The 21,064-nt window shown below is 40.6% G+C and overlaps 1 protein-coding gene across 20 annotated transcripts in view; it reads left to right on the forward strand.

The window, feature by feature from the left end:
• Positions 1 to 21,064, forward strand: part of ANKHD1 (ankyrin repeat and KH domain containing 1) — a 103,937-nt gene that overhangs the window by 40,591 nt on the left and 42,282 nt on the right. For 14 of the 20 annotated variants that reach the window (XM_061456523.1, XM_061456509.1, XM_061456511.1 and 11 more), the window contains exons 7-15: positions 1,313 to 1,407; positions 4,628 to 4,865; positions 5,089 to 5,280; positions 6,743 to 6,852; positions 13,131 to 13,190; positions 16,952 to 17,039; positions 17,695 to 17,822; positions 17,988 to 18,131; positions 18,796 to 18,898. In XM_061456523.1, coding sequence (XP_061312507.1) covers positions 1,313 to 1,407; positions 4,628 to 4,865; positions 5,089 to 5,280; positions 6,743 to 6,852; positions 13,131 to 13,190; positions 16,952 to 17,039; positions 17,695 to 17,822; positions 17,988 to 18,131; positions 18,796 to 18,898 — 1,158 coding nt within the window. Of the gene's footprint in view, positions 1 to 1,312; positions 1,408 to 4,627; positions 4,866 to 5,088; positions 5,281 to 6,742; positions 6,853 to 13,130; positions 13,719 to 16,951; positions 17,040 to 17,694; positions 17,823 to 17,987; positions 18,132 to 18,795; positions 18,899 to 21,064 lie in introns of those variants that run through there. The other 6 variants (XM_061456512.1, XM_061456513.1, XM_061456524.1 and 3 more) reach the window with 2 other exon arrangements.

The raw sequence follows: 21,064 nt of genomic DNA on the forward strand, positions 1-21,064 counted from the left end.
CTTTTATTCCTCCTCTACAGCATTCCCTTGTTTCATTCAAATTCCCTTCACCAGCTGTGTTGCAAGTTCTGAAAACATCTCTGTTAGCCGTTAGGAAAATGGGAAGTTGGAATTAATGTTCCTCAAATACATGATGCGGTGACAATGCTGATGTTATTACTGGATATTGTTTCTTTAGTGTAATTTTAGAGGATATCTATGAATTGTTATGTGTTTTGAGCTTTCACGGCCTTTTGAGTTAATTTATATTGCTATGTAAAGCTTCTATAGAAAGTAACTTAGTGCAGTGGTAATCCAGTGTGCTTCTTGTTGGGTTTTGTTTTGTTGTTTTTTCTTCCAAAAGCCACCATAAAATTTCCAACAGTTGTTTTCCTCCTAATCGAAGCTTTAAGGATACAGATTATTGTCATAGTAACATCAGGTATTGCCTCTGTGGTTAGAATTGGATACATACTAGTGTAACTAGTGAAGACTCATCTGGATTTGTCATGGGTTTCCTGCAGCATATAGTAGTTCCTTACATAGACATTTCAGTAATAGGTCTCCTGGACATTTTGGAGGGGCATTCTTGTCTCTTGTGACCCAGAACTTAGTGTATGTAATGTAAGTTACTTATTGACTAGAGATTTCCTATATTATCTTTGGCAAGATGGTTGATAGGAAAACAAGGGTAGCTCAGTTAGTATAAAACTAAGTCTTGTCTTGGAGGAGGGTGCGCATTGAGAGGATAAAATGTACAACTTGGTGTAAGGGACAGATTCTAAAAGGACAGAAGCCATAATAGAGTTGAAAAACAAGTACTGGTAAAGTTCAGTAGAAGCTTCTAAAAATAGTGTTAGATAACATAATATGACATAATGTGTGTGTCCTGGTTCTCAGGAATATGTAGATGCTGTGATTAAAACGCTTAAAGTTAAGTTCAGATGTGCATGGACCTCTCTAAATGATAATGCCCTCAGTTATGTGCTGCCTTGGAACACTTAAACGATATGTCACTCTACAGCTGAATAAGGAATAAGCAGTCTTTTATAGCTTGAAGTTACAAGGGAAGGTAACTCTTGTGTGAACTTGGGGAGGTCTGTCTTCATCTCAGAGTTGGGCAATTATCTGTGGGAAAGACTAAAGTCTTGCTGTCTATTTTGCTCTGGTACTTTTTAGAGTACTTTAAAAAGAACAGCTTTGCAAATGGTAACTTGTAAAACCTGTAATAGCAAACTGTGAAAATCGAAATAATTTCATCAGATGTATTGTCTGTACTACTAAAAGTTTATGATACTAAATTCTTATTTATTTTGCTCTGTTTCAATTGAAGGCCATTTAGATATGGTTCGTTTTTTGCTTGAGGCTGGAGCTGATCAAGAACATAAAACAGATGAGATGCACACAGCACTGATGGAGGCCTGCATGGTAAACAGCCTTTATTTTGCTGCTCCCTTTTCAATGACAGGAATAAAGGAGATGATAAAGTGAGCCCTTGTTAACAAGCTGGGTTGGTTCTGCAGTGAACATGTGTTACTTGTGATAATACAAAGCAGTTACTATAGTTATCGCAGGTAACTAATTGGTTATAAGGAAAAATGAATCTAAGTTTTGGGGGTGTGATGTGTTCTATATACTCCCTTTGTAAAGTGTAGGGATAACTAATCTGCAGTGCAGTACCGCAGGTTGAGCCCAAGTCACTGTTTCTATTGTGATGTAGGAGTCACTTTTCCATCTTTGCCTTTATAAAAGTTCTCAGATCATCGTGGTACGTACTTCCAGAACTACACTGAGCTGGATGACTGCGTTACATTGTTCCTGCACTGCTGCAGGAAGTGTTTTGCATGTAGGGATGGTTTGCTTTCTTCTAGGCTTCTGTAAATGCTGCTGTGAGGTTTTTATTCGAAAATAAAACAGTAAGTCAAAAGTAGGTTAGTTCTTAGTTCTTGGACCACTCATCTAATTTCAAAGCAGCCATTGAGGAAAGATTTCCTTTTCCAAGAGCTTCGTCTTAATAAAGAATGTGCTGTTGTGTCAAAACATACATGCAATATTTTTGTCCAGACCTTAGGTGACCTTTTATCTGTCCTTCAGGCAGAAGTTCTTTGAGTAAAGAAAAGGGACCTTAATTTGCTCCCAGTAACCTGTAATCCTTAGAAGGCAGCCTGCAATGTTCCTCCAGTTTTCCGAGACCTGCAGGATCAAGTGTTCCTTCAGTGCACTTGTGAAGTGATGATGCAAGTGACCAAGGTCAGGTTATACCGTCTCTGTGTTGAAGTCTTCTGACAGTGAGATGGTGTCCTTGAATAGTGTTCCCTGCGTGGGACCCTAGTGCCAGTAAGGAATTGAGAATGCTGTCTCCTAAAGGACATTGCAGCAAAACTGTAACTTGGTGTTCTGTCATGGTGATGCAGTCTGAGCACTGGGCTGAATTGAAGGCTGTGAAGTGTCTTGCCTGGGGAAGATAAAGCTGTGTGGGTTGCCTGCACATTTTTAGCTCTTGTGTGTTTCAGACTAGTTTGCATTACAGTGTGTGTTGACCTTTAAAACAACTGAAAGGAAACTGATCCTTTCAAGTCCGAACTCTTAAGTTGAACGATGGAATGTGTTCCTTGTTACCTTTTGGCTGCTCCCTTGCAGAAGTGAACTGTTCCATCAAATCATGGGGACTCTTCCCAGTCAGTCTTCACTGTTTTCCAGCTAGTGAATGCTGCAGAGGGAGCTGAAATGTCTGGTGTCCGATCACCAATTATAAGTGCCTTTGAGTTTTAGTATGTTTTGGGCAAGGTAGAATGCCACACCTAGAAGATGCCTTTAGTTAGATGAGGTGGTTGTTGGCTTTTAGCCAGCTTCTCTGAAAACAGCAGCCTGTCTTTGATTGTAGACTTGATTGCTGTCAGTCTCGGGTTACTACCCGCTTCATGGTCAACTTAAGACGAGTGTTGGCAGGAGTCGTGTGTTTGATATACCTGTTTGTGTTAGCTGTTTTAGTTGCTGGCTGGCACTTCTGATGAGATCAGAATGGGGAACTGGTAGTTTACTTGAGGTTGTGGTTCTTAATATGTAGGAAGCTTTGTAATTTTGGGAATTAGTGGAATTATTAGCATTATAACTTTATAAATTACCCCTAGGTAGCAGTGCCCTAGCCTCAACAGCTCTGGCTTGAACCTTGGGCAGAGAGGTCTTCTAATGTATTTTTTCCCCTTTAGTATTCCCCAACTTCATTTAGATTTCCTTCAAAGGACACATCTTAAAAACAACTACTATTTTCTACTGAAATTAGCCCTTATGTCTTCCTCAGGAAGAAGTGTTCCTTAGTACTCTAGCAACATCTGTCAATGTGCCTTGGGGCTAGTCTGAAGAATTAATCCATCTGATCTACCAAATCCTAGGAGAACGACTGTGTCAGGACACAGGGCTCTAAATCAGAGCTGGCTGACAGTTTACTTCTGAATGAACCCCATATTTCTTTGGATGGCAAATGAAGTGACCAAGTTGATGCATCTGATGCAGTATGCAAAGCAGCAAGTAGTTTTCTCTCCACTGAGAGATACAGAGCAGGCTTTGATTGAAGTCTTTCGCTTGGAATTCCCTTTTCATCCATAAGTTATCTTATTGTGTATTCTGAAGTGTCCTCTGATTAGACTCTCAGACCTTCTATATCTCTCTGAGCACTTTTTGCATGGCTTGAACCTTCCCCCTTCATTAGGAGTAGTTTGCAGTTGGTTTCAGTTTTCCCAGATCTCTTCTCCAAATTGTTCCACAAGTTTGGACCCCAGTATCTGAAGTTATGTGGGAGGGAGAACCCATAAGAGTGTTTCTTCTTTCTTAATGTCAAAATTTCTTTAGTTTTTCCCCATTTGAGAAGTATTGAGTCTCTACAGAGCACACCTGACGTAAACCATGGATTTTTGGTACTTGGTCTATTTCATGATACTTTAAGGAGTTTAGTAGTAGTTTCCTTTGAAGTTGAGAGCTGTATTTATATGCTTTGATTGGTAAGGGCTCAGACAGATTGCTTTGGCAATCCTCATTCTCTTTCCTCTATGACAAAGATTGTTTCACCCCAAGCCACTTTCCAGTCTCTTTTAAAATTTGAGTTTACCCTCCTCCTGTTACCTACCTCATTGAACCCACTTCAGTTCCTCTGCAGGTTTTTCCCAGGATCTAGAAGTTGCCAGTTGGAGGGTTTTTTTTTGTTGTGTGTAGAAGCCATTAATAAGCTACAGAGAAAAAGAAAATACTTGCTTCAGTGTTTGTTTTGGTTTTTAGTCATGAAGTGGGTTTATTACTTACGGTACTTGCTTGCTGTCTCGATTACTTCTGTGTCCCAGGGATTGTGCTGGATATTGAAGAAAGCCTTGTCCCACAATTCTTTCCCTACTTTCCAAGAAAGGAGAACATACAAAACCAAAAACCCACCATAGATCTACTTTTTTTTTCCCTCTTGCATTTAAACCTTAGCTATAGGTGGAAAACTGAATGTCACTTTAAATTCAAGCATTACCATAACTATGTCGTAAATGGCACCATCATCAATTAAAAGACCCTGTCTTTTTAGGATCATTTTCAGACCTAGTGTGATTGTGGCTGCAACTCCATCATCAAGTTGACTGACTGTTTCTGATTTGATGTTCCTGTTCTTTAGGATGGGCACGTGGAAGTGGCACGCTTGCTTTTGGACAGTGGTGCTCAAGTGAACATGCCTGCAGATTCATTTGAGTCTCCACTCACTTTGGCTGCTTGTGGTGGGCACGTGGAGTTAGCAGCTCTCCTGATTGAGAGGGGAGCCAACCTGGAGGAAGTTAATGATGAAGGTTATACTCCTCTAATGGAAGCTGCTCGGGAAGGCCATGAAGAGATGGTTGCCTTGCTGCTGGCACAAGGTGAGAGCACTGCTGTTTCTTGAGCGTTCCTTACTAAGGATGTAGTGCTGACCATTTGCCACTAAGTATTAGGTGCAAATTCCTCTGATGTAGCATGAGGCTGTCACTGCTCATTGCTGTAACTACAGAGCAAAGGTAAAACACTCAAATAGTGGAGACGATGGGCATTCACTTTACTACCCTGTGTCTGGTCAGTTAAAATAACAGCTATTTTGTTTCCTAGGGGCAAATATAAATGCACAGACAGAAGAAACGCAGGAAACGGCTCTTACTCTGGCATGCTGTGGAGGGTTTTCTGAAGTAGCTGACTTCCTTATTAAAGCAGGAGCTGATATAGAACTTGGTTGCTCAACACCTTTGATGGAAGCTGCTCAAGAGGGTCATCTTGAATTGGTGAAATACTTGCTGGCAGCAGGTATGTGTATAGTGCAAATGACCTCGCCCACAGATACTATAGACTCAATGTTCTGTGTGGTTTAGAAGATACCTGGGCTTACTTGTGTCACTGTTTTAACAAGAAACTATATTCTCAGATACTTTAGCAAGAAGGAAAAAGCATATGTTACACATCAATATTGTGTGATGCTGTTAACAGGGAAAAGTGCCTCACAGAGCCCTGGATTGTGTGGCATATCTAGAACCATCCATATATCCATTAGGAGCATTGTTTTCAGCTAACTGCATTTAGGACAAAATGTTAGTACAGATAATGCCTGGTTTTATATGTTGCTTCTGCTTTGACTGAGCCTAGTTACCTGCAGTCAGTCTCCCTAAATAACCAGTACTTTAGGAATTGTGCCTTGGGAAATAGTGTGCTAGACACTCTGGAATGTGCTGGATTTCTGGATGTAAGGAGCGAGTTTTCCTACTACACAATACAGTAGTAAAAGCTAAGTCTTGCTGGAGTTGGGGGGAAATGACGCTTCAGTTTTCATCTGTCAGTTGAAAGTTGGTAGAGAGACCAAAGTGTAGTAATACTACTTAAAAAAATTAATGATAGGGACCTGCATTTTGGAAATCTTCCTTCTTATGGGAGTTATTTATTTGTATGCTCTTTCCTAAGAATGAAATTGTCTGGATTTGTAATTCTAGAAAGTAATGCTTGCTGCTTATGGAGGGACAGTGACAACTGCATCTCTTTGTGTAGTGACACCAGGCTGTGACACGTCACCAGCTCGCTGGGAATGCTGCTTGCACATCACTTCTGATAATGTGGAGAGTGAATTGAGGAGCCTTGGTTTGGCATCAGGGGGTCTCTAAATATATCTCACACCTTGAGAATACAAAAATGGCTAATCGCACTGGCTTTTATTGAGTATGATGCATTACATACCCAGAGCCGTGCATAGCATGAAAGCTGTGTGGAGGCATGTATGAAGCTAGTTAAATTATTTCAACAAAATGGTTGTAAAGCAAAAGAAATTTGCTTTAGTTTATTATTTAGTTTATTTTATTATTTTAGTCTCTTTTAAAGAGAAAGGAAGAAGTGAAATATGTAAAAGTATATGGTTTTGGAGCATTAATACTAAATAAATAACATGCATTTTGTCTGGTTTTTCCTTGGCAGGCAGCTCCTGTCAAATGGATAGTCTAGACAACTGTCTGGATTCACTTTTATGTGTTGTAACAACTGGAATCTTCATTGCTATAGAGGGAATATAGGAATAACTGAGCATACAGGTGCTCCGATTGCTGGTCATGCTATTTCCAAGCCTTTGCTTCTCCTCAGAGTATTTTTACTACAAGAGCAATTTTTACCATGAGAGCAATGCCCTTGGGCTGTGGAAGCTCTTGGTCACAGACAAAATGCCTTGATTTTTGTGTTTTATCTGATACAAAATGCTTGATAAGCTGATGTCCTACTATTGTGTTTCTAGGAGCGAATGTTCATGCCACCACAGCGACAGGAGACACAGCTTTGACCTATGCCTGTGAAAATGGACATACTGATGTTGCAGATGTGTTGCTTCAAGCTGGTGCTGATCTGGTAAGATTTCTGCTGCTTTTGATGGGGAGAGAACTTTGGTTTCAAACTGTACACCAAAGCTGACATGCTTGTAGAGCAGAAAGATTATTTTAGCAATTGAGATTCACAATGGGTACAAAAACAGGCACAGAAGAAAGTTTTTAAGGAGCCTGAACATTCTGTTTGATCTGAAAAAAAAAATAAAATTCTTATTGGGTAATCTTTCATCCATTAAGTGAAAAGTTTTATCTACAGCTTGTACTTGTGATAGTTCATTACCTTCTTACTTTTGTCTTACCAGGTGGAATTTTTACTAGGAGGTGCTTTTGACAGGGGCCTGTAGGGACAGGCCAAGGGGAATGGCTTTAACCTGACAGAGGGGAGATGGAGATGAGCTCTTAGGCAGAAGCTCTTCCCTGTGAGGGTGCTGAGGCGCTGGCCCAGGGTGCCCAGAGAAGCTGTGGCTGCCCCATCCCTGGCAGTGTTCAAGGCCAGGTTGAACACAGGGGCTTGGAGCAAGCTGCTCTAGTGGAAGGTGTCCCTGCCCATGGCAAGGGATTGTAATTGGATGAGCTTTAAGGTGCCTCCCAACCAAAACCATTCTGTGATTCTATTATTTCAGTGTAACTCATAAGTTTTATTGTTTAGCAGGAGATATTTCTGCATTGCTTTTGTTCGTTATGCTACTTTGTTATTCCCAGACTCTTGTGGATTAGAGCTTAACTTGCTCCATTTATCTGAATTTAAGATGTTTTAGTGTTAGGAGCTAGTAGTACTCTACTTTAGGGTTAGTTTCTGAACTATGAGGCTCTGTTTCTGAGCTAAGAGGCTGTGAGTCTCTTAACTTAAAAACTACAACACAAAAAATGCCAAACTAAGCAATGTATTTTAAATGACCAACATAAGATGATCTGTTCTTTGTCCCAGAACTATTTTCTTTGTTGTAGCTCCAGGTTTTAGTGTATTGCTTTCAGTATTTATTTTCTGTAACACATGTAATCATAACTAAGCTGTTTCCATAATTGTTTTGATTTTTTTTCACATTCTGTGGTGGGAGACCTAAAACTGCCTCTTCATCAGCTACAGAGATTCAGGGTTTGTTAGGTAGGCTTTTAAGCAGTAAAGCCCAATTGATATGTTAGTCTCCTAAAGCAGTTTACGAGCCTTATGCTCTGAAGATAAGTGGGGAAGATGATTTTTTTGTTGAGTTTTTTGGGGGGGTTGGTTTTCTTTTTCTACACTCTGCTTGTGTGGGGTTTTTTTTTGGGGGTGGGGTGAGGGGCTTGAGGTTTTAGTTTTATATTTTACTGGGTTTTATTCCTTTTAAATCATAAGGATGTCAAAGAATGTTATCATTGAACCTGACAGACCAGCATCCTAATGAAGGTACTTAAATTTCAGTCTTAAACTTGAAAAGTTAAAATATTTATATTTACAGCTACAAATAAGTAAATGCTGTAATGGTGAATTAATAATACTTCCACTCTTCTTTATGAATATACTTTTTTCAGGCCTTATTAATTCTTCTGCAGTCAAGGTCTGCTTCATGTGTTCCTACCAGAGAGGAAGGGGATGTTGTTAGGGAGGGGTGTGTGTTGCACTTTGCTCACTTCAGTGTTGGGTGCCAAGCATCAGCCACTTGAGTAGGGACAGGATAGGGGTTTGGAGTTCTGTTGGGTATTTAAATAAATAAGTACTTTGTTATAAACAGATATAAGCGATGAAGTATCTTATAGTGAAGAGCAAAGCATGAAGCAAAAAGTATTGCCTGCATAAACTTTTAAACAGTCAAGAGTTGCTGCTAAAATACCACTTCAAGTTATTAGTCATGTCACTTGTATTATTTCCCCTCTTCTCACAAAGGTGAGAAGTGTTTGTGGCCTTTAACATCTAGTTCTGATTAGTATTGCAGAGAAAAATCTTGGGCCTCTTTATAGTAGTTTTATTTTACTGCATTTTCTTGTACTGTCAATCAAAGTGGGGAGCCCTCAAGAAAAATGCTGTAGGGAAGCAAAGGAGAATTGCCCATGAAAGGGAGACCTGCCATGTAAATCTGCAAGTGTTGAATTCTGATTGTAAGTAAATGGGGAAGCACCTGGCAACTGCAGCAATGCTTAGGGCAGGTGCCTCAGGCTTGGAGTTGTTTCCTTTCAAACCTTTGTGTGGTTTTGCTGTATTAGGAGTTGTGAGCTCCTGTGAACAGAGTTACCTTTGTACTGGGGAAGGTTCCTGAAATGCGTGGCCTTGCTGCTGGACAGTGCAAAACCTTCTTTGGCAGTACCATGAGAGGTTATTTTTCCAGATTCCAGTTTTCATAGGTAATTGAATGACATTAGATGATTTCAGGAAGCTGTCCCAGGAAATCTGTGGTGGAGTAGTGAACTGAATGCAGATCTGGACTTAGGCCTCTGACTGGTCTGTCTTCATCTCTCTGGTTAATTTTGCTATCCTTCTGATGCTGGGACACAGCAAATGAAAGTATGTGTCCAGTTGGAGTTCTCTTTCCTTTTTCATCCTGCAACTTCAGTCTTTCTTGGGATTGCTTCCACTAATGTTTCATTGTTTTCCAGAAACCTTCTTTATGCCTGAGGTTTACATGCAGTCACTGAGGAGGTCTTGTGGAGCTGTCCTTTTTGAGGAAAACACTGGTTATGTCTTGAACAGTAACATAAAGCAGGGCTGAAGGTTGTTCTCTGATTGCAGGGACAAATGGCACATGCTGAAGGCATCCATGCTGTGCCAGCACTAGGCCCAGTTGTATTACTGAGCCTGAGGCTGTGCCTGTGTGTCTGTAAGGATGTCAGTGGCTATGTTGCAGCCCACCAGAGTGGTATTTTCATCCCATGGTACTAGGAGCATACAGTGGACACCCCTACATTGTGGGATGAGGGGTTGAAGGGGTTCATGTGAGGCTTCCCAGATAAGTGGAGAGTAACTTGATGTCAGATTTTCCATGCTGCCAGTTGGGAACAGTTCCTGGTCCCCTCATTGCATTTTGTTTTTTACAGGGCCAGTACTGTGCCAGGGTGACTGCAAAGGAATAAGCAGTGTGAATGACCAGTGATCTCATGCCTAAGCTTGTCTCATGGCCCTGTTTCATTTACCCATAGATATTAGCCACTGCTGGATTTTGCTGCTGTTACTTTATTGGTTTGCGAGCCATCTCCATATTCTGTCTTCTTCCAGACCAGGCAGGCAGGGAGCATAGTTTTTTAGGATTTTTCTTCTCCCTGATTCCAGATCGAGGAAGTTGCTCTTTCTTTCCCAAATGCTCTTGGGTTAAAGGAACGGTAAACACTAGCTGTCAAGATCTGTTGTGATCAGTTCTTCTGTTTCTTTACAATTCAGAGCCTTTATTCCATGATTCAGAAAGCATAAAATCTATTCTAAGACTTCAAATCTTTCTTGGCTTTTCAAGGCTCTCTTCAGTTGCCAGGAGGTCAAGACTGACTGGGAGATGAGGTGCAAACCTTGAGACTACAGATGTGAAGGGGAGTCTCTCCCATGTTGGGTTAACCAAATTGGCAGAGGCAGGAGATGTTTGTCAGGGGGTTTCCTGTACTGTGCTTATTGAAATCTTCCAACTTTGAAGTTACCCACCTCATTCTTCTGAACAGATTCCTGTGTGTTGCTCGTGTCCAGTTGAGGTTTTCTCAAGCTCAAAATAGAGCCTTGAGCTAAAGTTTGAACGTGTTTTCTGGTGAGGGTGGTGAGACGCTGCAGCAAGTTGCCCAAAGGAGTTGTGGATGCCCATCACTAGAAAAGCTCAAGGTTAGGTTGGATGTGCCCAAGGCAGGTGGGTGGACTAGACTGTCTTTGAAGGTCCTGTCCAGCCCAAACTGTTCTAGTCCTAGTGAAGTTTTTGTCTGAACTGTGAGTGATTATTACCACCACATCGCAGCTCAAAAGGCTGCTGTTCTTGGAAGAAGAACATGTGCGCTCTTGCTTTTTGGGGACTGATACTCTGGCTTAGGTATCAAATGGGTAATTCAATTCAAGAGCCAGTGAAGACCTTAAGAACTCTGTTAGATTCATTAAGGAGCGTAGCTTTATAAGAACCAGAAGAACTAAAAGAAAATGATGGCAGAGATGAACTTTTCTAGTTTGTGGCTAATTTTTCCTTCAGACTCTGCATTGACAAATTCTACTAGAAACAAATGGTATCAGAGCTCACGCTGCCCTGGTCCTGTCTGCTGCAGAGCTGCTCAATCACATAGGGTATCCTGATGGTCTTGTATCTCTTTGTGACTAATTGTTCATGAAGCCTGGCTTGTTACCAGTTATTCTGATGCTTTTGTGCTGCATTCCTTGAAGGGATCTGTCTTTTTCCATGTCCTTACAGGGACAAAGTTGGCCTGTCAGAATCTGTAACAAAGCTAGCTTGGCAGACCTACACCTTTCCTTGCTAATGTATGCATTTTGAAATTGGCTTGCTCTCTTGCCAAGCATATGAATGACTTAATATGAGGCACATCTGAAGCCTTCAGCTTGTGATCCCATCTGTGCCTTAGTTGCATCCTAATCCTTTTATCGCCTGCAGGACTGGAGACTTCAGGGTCTTAGGCTGAGCTCCTGCCACTGGACCAAATGTAAATTTTACTCGCTTACGAAGTTCTTTATGGTGTCAAAATATCTATTTTAGATTTTGCAATTAACAGGAGTAAAAACTTGAAGATTAGAACTCTGAAATAGTATTTGATAGAAGCATCTTTCTAGATGGTAATATGGTTTAATAGCTTCAGGAGAGCAGAACCAGCACTTCAGTAAGAGTTATTTACCTGTGTGGCAAGGATTTCTCTAACCTCAAAGGTGAGAAGAGACTTTTCTTTTTCCTGTAGAGTTCTCTTTTATTTATTTTTTCTCTTCCTTGTGTCCTTACTAAAAGTTTCCTTCGTCTCAAAGTTTGTGTAATATAAGACACATGTGGTGCATGTATGTGTCCACAGGAATGAGGCTAAGGATTATAAAGCTCACAGAGTATTGGTGCTATTTAATGAAAGGTTAATATCCTGCTTTTAAGGTGTATGCCTTTCTATAAACTTAAAGTGCCTGTTTGGATGCCTGGTACTGTTCCCTCTGAATATAGAACCAGACTTGAATGAAGTGCTGCATACTAGAGACTCCAGTCGCCTTTTTGAGAGTGAGACTGCTCTTGACAAGGTAGAGTTATATCTTTGCCTGTTCCAGTGTAGCTGAAAATGAGAGATTCTTCTTTTTTGGGCAGTGAGAAGGTGCCAGCTTTTCTCAGCTAGGAACCACAGAAAACGGTTTTAAACTGGGACTTTGTAATCTGGCCTGCCTTGCAGCTGTACATGACTCTGCTGCACGGGAGAGTTGATCTCATGATGGAGTTTATCTTTCTGCAAGAAAATATGTCTGTGCTTTTATACTGAACTTGAGAGCTGGAATAAAACCCCTGAGGACTGCTTCATCCTTGCATTCTTCTCATTTTACACTGTCAAGCTCTCCCCACTCTGTACTAGTTAAAATTCCACATGTGGCTTTCCTTAAACATTAAAACTGGCTCTCTGGCATCCACAGAACTTCAGTTGCAAAACTAGATAAAATGAAAATAAAAATACAGTCATACCAAACTCCCTCTTGGTTCTTCCCCTAGGATGGGGGCTTTGCCTTCAGCTGATAACATCCATCACATTGATGTAGCTCCTTACTTAGAAACTCACTTTCCTCTATGTGTATGACACACTTCATGTTTGATGCAGTGTGCGTAAGGCAGCATTTAAACATCTGCAAAAATAGCCAATTCTCTATGGATTTGAATGGAACCATGCTGGAGACAGCTATGGTATTGTGGCAGTGAGGGAGCTAAGAAGCTGTCATGTTTTTCCCTGCTGTTTCTTGAGCCATCAGGGATTTCAGGTCTCTTTTAGACTTAGCCTTCAGTCTGCTATAAAGAAAGCAAAAGGTTGTAGCACGTGAGAAGCTAATTTTTGTAGTTAACACCTTTGGACGTTGTGTTGCAGCCTCTGAATGGTGCAAAGTACAATCAAATTCTCTCTTTTGCCACTAATGAGCAAAAAGTCATCTTGTATTTAACAAGATGCTGTATGTAATCTTTGTGCTGTCCTCATGAATCCCAATTACTTGTGGTAGGAATCTCAACCAACGAGAGCTGCCTTGCTTGGTCTTACCTTTGTGCTTGCTTGCCTAATTCCAGCAAAACAGAGGCTTCAGCTGGTGGATCCAGTCCATTTAAGTTCACGTTCCAGGTCTTCATGACCAAGAACAACATTTATTTGTAGAACGAGAGCCGTGAGTTGTTCTTTTTCCTTCCGCAGGACAAGCAGGAGGACTTAAAGAAGACTATTTTGGAGGGCATAGAGCCGGGCAAGCATCAGGTGAGGTTGGCCTTTGATGCTTGTAAGCTGCAGCCTCAGGATACATGCTAGCAATAAGCATGGCTTTAAGGCATCTAAATCTCTTTAAAATCACAAAACCTCCCTGTGCAGACCAGACATGGCATCTGTGTACTGCATTTTCCCTGCTGCTGGGTTTTCTAAAACCCCTGTTCACACAACAGTATCTCGACCTTCACCAATGTAGCAAATGATATTGAGTCTGTTAGCGTAAGTAGCTGTGTTATATCTGTTGCTGTGTGTCTAGCTTCCTGTAAGGTCTTTCCTTTTCATGTATTTACTTTAAACTAGAGGCCTATTTGAGTTTTTAGGTGCTTCTGAAATACTGCTTTGCTGCGTATCTCTGGAAGGTTATCCGGGACAATTAGGGTGGTAACTGCTGGAATCCTGTGTCTTTTAATAGGGATGCAGCCTGGAAAATGAGCAAAGTAGCACAGGGATAGGGAATGTATTGTTTGGCTGTTGTCTTGCGTCAAAAACTTCATCTAAGTCATTTTGCTTAGATTTCTGTTAGTCACCATTGTCATGGGTGAGAGGCTTTTTAGGAGTTGAAGAGACCAGTTGGACCTTTATTTTTAAATAACATATGACATTGGAAATGGACTTGAACAAAGTATGCTAAGGAATAACACTCGCCAACCATGAATCCTTGTGAACCAGGGAGGATAGTACTGGGGGGAAGGGAAGCCCTTATAGAGCTGATCTTGGAATTACCTAAACCAGAGAACTTGAAATCAAGGATAAAAAAATACCAGGTTCTGATGCTGCTGCTTTTGCTCTGCTCTCTGAAATACTGGTTTAGCAAGAAAGGAAATAATTGTTACTACTGACTGGATTCTCATCTCCTCTTTGAGCCCCAGTGGAAAAGATGCAGATGATGTAAACTCTTACATGATGTGGTTAATACTCTTGCTTTCCCCTTTCTTCCTGGTACCTAAACCTATGGAAAATTCTTCTCAGTCATTCTTTCAAGCAGAATTAGCAGGAGAGCACGTATTTAGAAAATGGTGGCATAGGTGTTCTCCTTTGTATCTCTTTCTGATCATACTGACTGCAGTGTTTCTCAGGGTTAGAGCAGTTGGAGAGGCAGAACACTGGTGAGTCCTGTAGTGCAGAGAGCTGGGGAAGTTGTCTTTGCAGATGAGCACTCCTTGCTGGTTCTGTTCTTAGAAAAAAAGCATTTGCATGTACTCCATATTGATACAAGGAAGTAGCACATTGGAAAGTGCTGAGGATGCTTTTGACAGTTTCATGTTCTCTGTCCTGATATTGATTATCTAATACAGCTAAAAAAAAGTCTTTGAAATTTATGGCCATTCCAGGTAAAAGAAAGCGTGTGAGTTAGAAGCACTGCACTGGATCAGCTTCTTATTTTGGCTTGGTCTGGATGCTTTCCTTTAAAGATTGAGTTGATGCTATCTGCTAGCCTTTATCAGGGCTAAATAGAGTGCTGAAGTCATAGAAACGCATATTTTATTTTATGATTAAATTAATTGGATCTTTGATGTGAAAAACACCATCAAAATGAAGTAACTTTTGCAGATCTACAGCAGGTGGGCACACAAATGGTCTAGTTTGGCTGGACTGATCATGTGTATGGTACTGCAAGTGTTTGAAGTGTATAATAGTTGAAGATCAAGTTCTGCCTGCTTGATGAAGTGACAGTTGGTTAAACTGGGCAGGGTAACTGCCTTGCATTTCAATGAGGAGCCTCCTGACATCCGTGTTTAAGACTTACAGTGAAGTCTGCTAGGAATAGAGAATGTTGCAAATAACATCTTACTGCTAGTTATCCGAAATGCTACATTTGGATGGCTTTTCACTGTCTGGAATGTAGCTAAGCTATAACCTCAAATAAATTTTGCTTCTTGCTATCTTTGCTGTTGCATCAGTGGAGATTTAGAAATGTGTATTGAATTGTGTGGGCAGTAACATTCTGGTCCTCTTCAGAGTGAAGTGGTGATCAGTGGTCCTTTGCATCCATAGCTGCTTTGTAAGTGTTGTGCCAGCAATACCAAGGATTTACTGTGCATCAGGCAAACAGCAGCATCTGACTTTCTATGACCTGTTGGCAGTGGCTGAGGAAGGAAAGACTGTACCAAATATTGAGCACCAGAGCTCAAGGGCATGCTACTAATTCTTGCATACTAGTGACATACTAACTTAATGAGCTTTACATGTCCTGCAAATATCTCTGACATGCAGACAATCCAAAAGCATGCAGATAGTTATTGGCAGCTAAACCATCATTTGCCTGGGAGTGGAATCTGCTTATTTTAAAACAAAAAATGGGGCTTCAGTAGTGACTTCCATTAAGTCTGGAAGGTTTTCCTTTGTGCCTGCCTGCACTAATGCATTACTGTACCAAGTAAGCAAAGAAATGGAGCAGTTCATAAGGTTTAGATGCGTTAAAGCAGGGTACAATAACACAAAGTCATTGTGAAGGCAGAGGAGCAGATTGTTTCTTTGCAAAGCACATAGGAGAGGGGTTGTGTAACCTCCCTCATAGTAAAGATTGAGTTGTGTATCCTGCAGTGGATCAGGCTCCAATAGAAGGTGCAGTCAAGGATTTCTTAAGTGTATGAACAGAAAGCTAATCTAAGGTGCAGCTTGCAACTGAAGCAAGCCATATGTCAGAGGACATCTGCAGAGTTTTCAGGAATACTAAAACTATGGGAAGGAGTTGATATGTTCTGCCAAATCTATTCTTGTCCTTTTATATTTGTAAATAGCCATGTCATCCACTGTCAGTACTGAATGTTAACTTTCGCTGTCAGACACACATGCAATTCCAGAAGTAAATAGTGAACTTAGAGCTTGGCTTCCCAGATATTTAATGAAAAAAAAAAAAACAACCAAAACAACAAAAACACCCAAACCCTGGTCCTGATGTGTTATTGATCAGGCTGGATATTCAGATCACCAGTACAACACTCACAGGGAGGTGCTGTTCCCTCCCCTTGCTGCTGTAGGAGGGTTGACGTGCACATTAGTCAGCATTCCTTGTGGTATTGAGCATGGCTACAGAGCAAGCAAACTTCCTTGTTCTGTAGCTTCTCTAAATATTTATTCTCAAATAAGTTGTATTCAACCCCACCGTTCAGTATTCGGAAACTTTTTGAATTAGAAAATGGTTCTTGTTACTCCTTTTTCGTTGGTTTGTAGCATCCTTTTGTCATCTTTCTGCTTTATTCTCCAGTTCTCCTGTTCAGAGACTGTGTGACCTGCAGTGATTTGTCTCATTTTTATTGCTGATCCTCTTCAGTGTGATTTAAAACTGTTGCCTGCACTTCAGACACTACTGCAGTTTTTAAGGTCTGGTGTGCAGCATGTGACAGTTTCAGAACTGCTGTACATCAATCCATAGCTATTTGTGGACTTCTTGATGCTGGATGATGTTTGTGTTAAATAGTCCTCCTTTTAGCGGAGGAAACAAGATGTTGCTGTTCTCAAGTATGCTACAGAATTGAACACTATAATAAAAAGGGGTCTGTAAGCAAGGAAACTTCCTTGTGTGATAACAGTATGGATGTGGTCTTAATGCTTTTTGACAGTGTGATTCAGTATTTAAGGTAACATGAAAATTGATTCTAATCAGTTTATATTGATTCCAGTCAGCTTATAAGATAGATCTTCTGCTGAGGCAAGTAATTCTGAGACAGGTTTCATCACCAGATGTTTCAAAAGCTGGAACAATGTTACAAGTTTTGCAAATTTATCTATCTGCTGCTTCTTTACAACAGGAGCATGAATCCGAAGGTGGGAGAACCCCACTAATGAAGGCGGCACGAGCCGGTCATCTGTGTACCGTGCAGTTCCTTATTAGCAAAGGTAAAATGCTGCTTTAAATAACTGATTAAAAACTTTAAAATGCTGCTTTCCAGTTCTGTACGTTGTGATCCTTGATCAAAATGACTCTGGTTATGTGTATGTGAACATTTGTCAAACCATTCAAGGTTTGTTGAATTTGATTCAGTTCATGTTACAGTGAATCACAAAGTATTTTGGTAGTTACTTTCCTACCTAGATATATAGATCGATTGATAGATTTGAAGCACAGCAAATATTTTCAGCTTCTTATAAAAAGCACTCTCTCCTTGAGGAAAAAAAACACCCTCAAGTGCTGTCTGAAACAGTACAAACTGCACCATTTAGTGGTGCTGATGAGGGTTTAGAATGACAAGTTAAAAGATGTGCTTTGTACACCAGAGGTGTTCCCCCTGTCTTACTGCTCAGGAGGCCCATTGTTACTGACCTTGTCTTTACAAGCTGAGGAGGGTTGTATGTATGTATGTAGAAGCTGTATGTAGAATATATGTTGATGTGTAGAAGCCATCAGTTATTCAGAATCCCTTGCTTTTACCTTTAAAGTGTGTGTGTGATTAGGAAGATTAGAAGAGCTTCTCTGTGTTCCAGGAAATGCTTGTTGACACTTCCTTTTAGAAAGGATTTCCCTGTGTTTAATTCTGAGACCTTCTTTTTATAGGTGCCAACGTTAACAGGGCCACAGCTAATAATGACCACACGGTGGTGTCACTGGCATGTGCAGGAGGTCACCTCGCAGTCGTTGAGCTCCTTCTTGCTCATGGTGCAGATCCTACTCATCGGCTGAAGGTACTAACTTAAAGTAATGTATTTGTCATGGGGACTGAAAGAACCACATAGTTATTTAATGGATTAGTAAATGTGCAATTTTAAATGGTCTAATTCATATCTTAAGTGCCATGTCAAGTAGCAAAATTAATCTTCTGGCTTTTTATTCCTGAAATCTCCTTTCAGGATGGCTCAACAATGCTCATTGAAGCCGCCAAAGGAGGGCATACAAATGTTGTTTCTTACTTGCTGGATTACCCAAACAATGTTCTGTCAGTTCCTGCAGCAGACTTGTCTCAGCTCACACCTCCATCTCAGGATCAGTCTCAGGTAAGTCATAAGGAATTCTTCTTAAATATGACCGTGAATGTTGTAAAGGAGTATTTCCTTAATAGTTAACTTATAAAGTGACCATATACAATGAAAAGAATTAATAAAAGTCTACACATCTGAAAATGGCAGAGAATGAGAGAGTCAGTTGGTGGTGTCTGCAGTACAGGAGCTTTGTTTGTTTTGTGCTGTGTAGACAGGATGGTCCCAAACCCAGCATATCAAAAGATGATCTTGCCTTGCTGTGCTTCTCATTCTCTTGCCCACATTTGCTGAGTATTTGGTTTCAACAGTTCCAAACCCTCAAATATTGTTGCTGGGTTTTGTTGGTATACAAAAGAAAATACATTGTATACATGTAGAATTCTGCAGGCTGCAGAGGCAGTTTTCCAGTGGAGTCAGTTGATTAAAAGCCTAAAGATGCCAACAGTTTTCCAGCCTACACAGCCTGGGATTTTGTGAAGAGTGCTGTAGTTAACTTTGACATCTTATCTACAATAAACCAGCATGGACAGATCATACCAAAAGGTAGCATACACAGCTTGAAAAGAGTGGAATGGAGGTCTGCTGTAGATACATAACTTTGCATTAATACTTCAAGAACTTGTCCATTCAAAAGGTGGTTTCTTTATCTGTGTGTGTGTGTCTGTGGCTTTGTTTTAAGGTCCCGCGTGTACCGGTGCATACACTTGCTATGGTTGTACCTCCCCAGGAACCTGACAGAACCCCTCAAGAGAACTCGCCACCTCTCTTGGGAGTGGTGAAAGGTTAGTATGTAGCCACTCAGAGAATATATGCAGTTTGGAAATGGATAGGGACAATTTTATTAGAGCTTATGTGTACTATAGCCCAATCTGTTAATTCTTGAACAACTCAAGAACTTCCAATATTTTATGTAGTGCATAGTTTTTGCTTATTTTCTTGCATTATAAAGTATACTGGTTATTCCAATCTTATATGCATTATTCTAATTTACTAGAATTATGCTGATTCTGTTTTTATTGGAAGAAATTGTTTATGGTAGCTGCCATAGTATAGACTGATAAAAACATGGATAAACTCCAGGTGTGGTGTTAACTTCTGAATATTTACATTGGTCATCTAGAATAGTTGCAACTACTATCCACAAAGTTGATATATCAACTTTTTTCTGTCCCTACAGTAGAATGCAAATGCACTGGTGCTGTAAAATGCCAATGCAGGCCTACTTACAGGAGAATTTTTCTTGCGTTAGTAACAATACTCCTGTAAATAATTGTAATGTCAGGGTTTTTGCTTTGAACATGGTTGAACTGGCTGGTTAAAACTATTTGCAGTCATGAAATGGCAAATTCAACAGTTCATTTCCAGTTGTGGATTCTGTAACAAATTCTTCATGTCTGCTCAGCTCAGAAAGAGACACAGCTTCTCAAGTGGAGAGTTGCAGTTTTGGACAGAGATATTAAATATTATAGTATCCAAAGCTCTGTTAGCTAGCTTTACTCACTTCCTTAATTCTGGAAGTGATCAGTGCTTCCTAAACCAAACCAACCAGCCACAGGGGCACAAGTGAAGACACAAAAAAGTGTACCTAGTGGTGTTTAAGTGTGCAGCCATGACTCCATGCAGGTCTGCCATGTGTGACTTCCCCAGCGCAGTTACTGTGTCACTCGTTCAGGACGTGCAGCGTTTAATAGTTTGGGTTTCATAAAGCTGAGTACCAAACCAATGAATGTGCAGCTTCTGGTTCCAGTAAAACAGCAAAAAGCTACATACCAGCATGTGTGCCCACACAGTTCAATCACTTTATTACTGCAAAGTGTATTAGTGTTCTGGAAGTAGGTTTGTGATGCATGAGAGTCAGCCTGACATTAGTTGATACCGAGTCAGAAGATTAAAGTTACAGGCTTAAACTCTTGTGTTTATTTAATCAAATTATGAAAAGGATATAGTTGATTATAGTTTAAGGAATAGCTCAGATTAAGAAAAACCTTATTGCCAATGTCAGCACATACTTTAGGCATGTTTTTAGCAGCACCATGGTGTTGGAACTGGCACACAGCTGTGCGGAGCACTAATTCTCATTGTTTCAGGACATGCTTCATGCAGGTCAGCAAAACCAATTAGTGATGGATTGCAGGAGATGCAGAATCTGGAATGTGCCATTGGGCTGATGCAGCATTCCTGAAAAGTTTGTGTGCAAAGCTCTGGTGTATCTCAGATCTTTAGGGGGAAGATGGGATTTTGGGGACAAACATTCATCATTTCAGTGATAGCACTGCTACTTTCAATTTAGTGTTCTTTGCTAAACTTCCATTCATAACTTGTTAGACACAAGTGTTACTATACCAGCTTTTTCTTGTTAGAGCCCTTGGGAGACAAGGGGCAAAAGAGGGTGGGAATGTGGGTTATTTGGTGGGGGGAAGCCTTAAGTTCTATGTGAGAAGATAGCTTCTTCTGAGGAAGACAGATTTCCTGCCTTCACAAGCAAGAGTAGCCCTTAGGTCTTACATAAAATCGTCACTAGGTGGGGGAGGAAGAGGAGTATCCGAGCATCACCTCAGGGCACTTTGGGTTTTAAGGACCTGTGTGAGTTCTGCAAAAAGTGCAATAGTAACAGCGTGGCAAGTCGAGTGTAAGACTACAACACACTTGGATGTTACTGCTATGGTTCAAATATGGTGTGAGGCTTTTCAAAATTCTGAATTCCATTATTATTCTTAAGTAAGAAGACATACAGAATGCTTGCTATTTGACTGATTATTTTGGCAAAGGATTTCATATCAATGTTTAGTAACTGAAAAGAAACATTTCAGAGCTGACGGTGGCTCTAGAGAGACTGAGATGAAGGTGAGACACAGAGATGTCAATCTCCAAAAGAGCTAAAGAAATACCAGGTGGAAGGAGAAGCAAAATTAGTTCATTGGACTGAATAGAGCTTTTCCATGCTTGGA

Source organism: Pezoporus flaviventris, unplaced genomic scaffold (genome assembly GCF_033815535.1).
Source record: "Pezoporus flaviventris isolate CSIRO_AGI_PZ_B2104156 unplaced genomic scaffold, CSIRO_AGI_Pfla_v1 ptg000023l, whole genome shotgun sequence".
Taxonomy (NCBI): domain Eukaryota; kingdom Metazoa; phylum Chordata; class Aves; order Psittaciformes; family Psittacidae; genus Pezoporus; species Pezoporus flaviventris.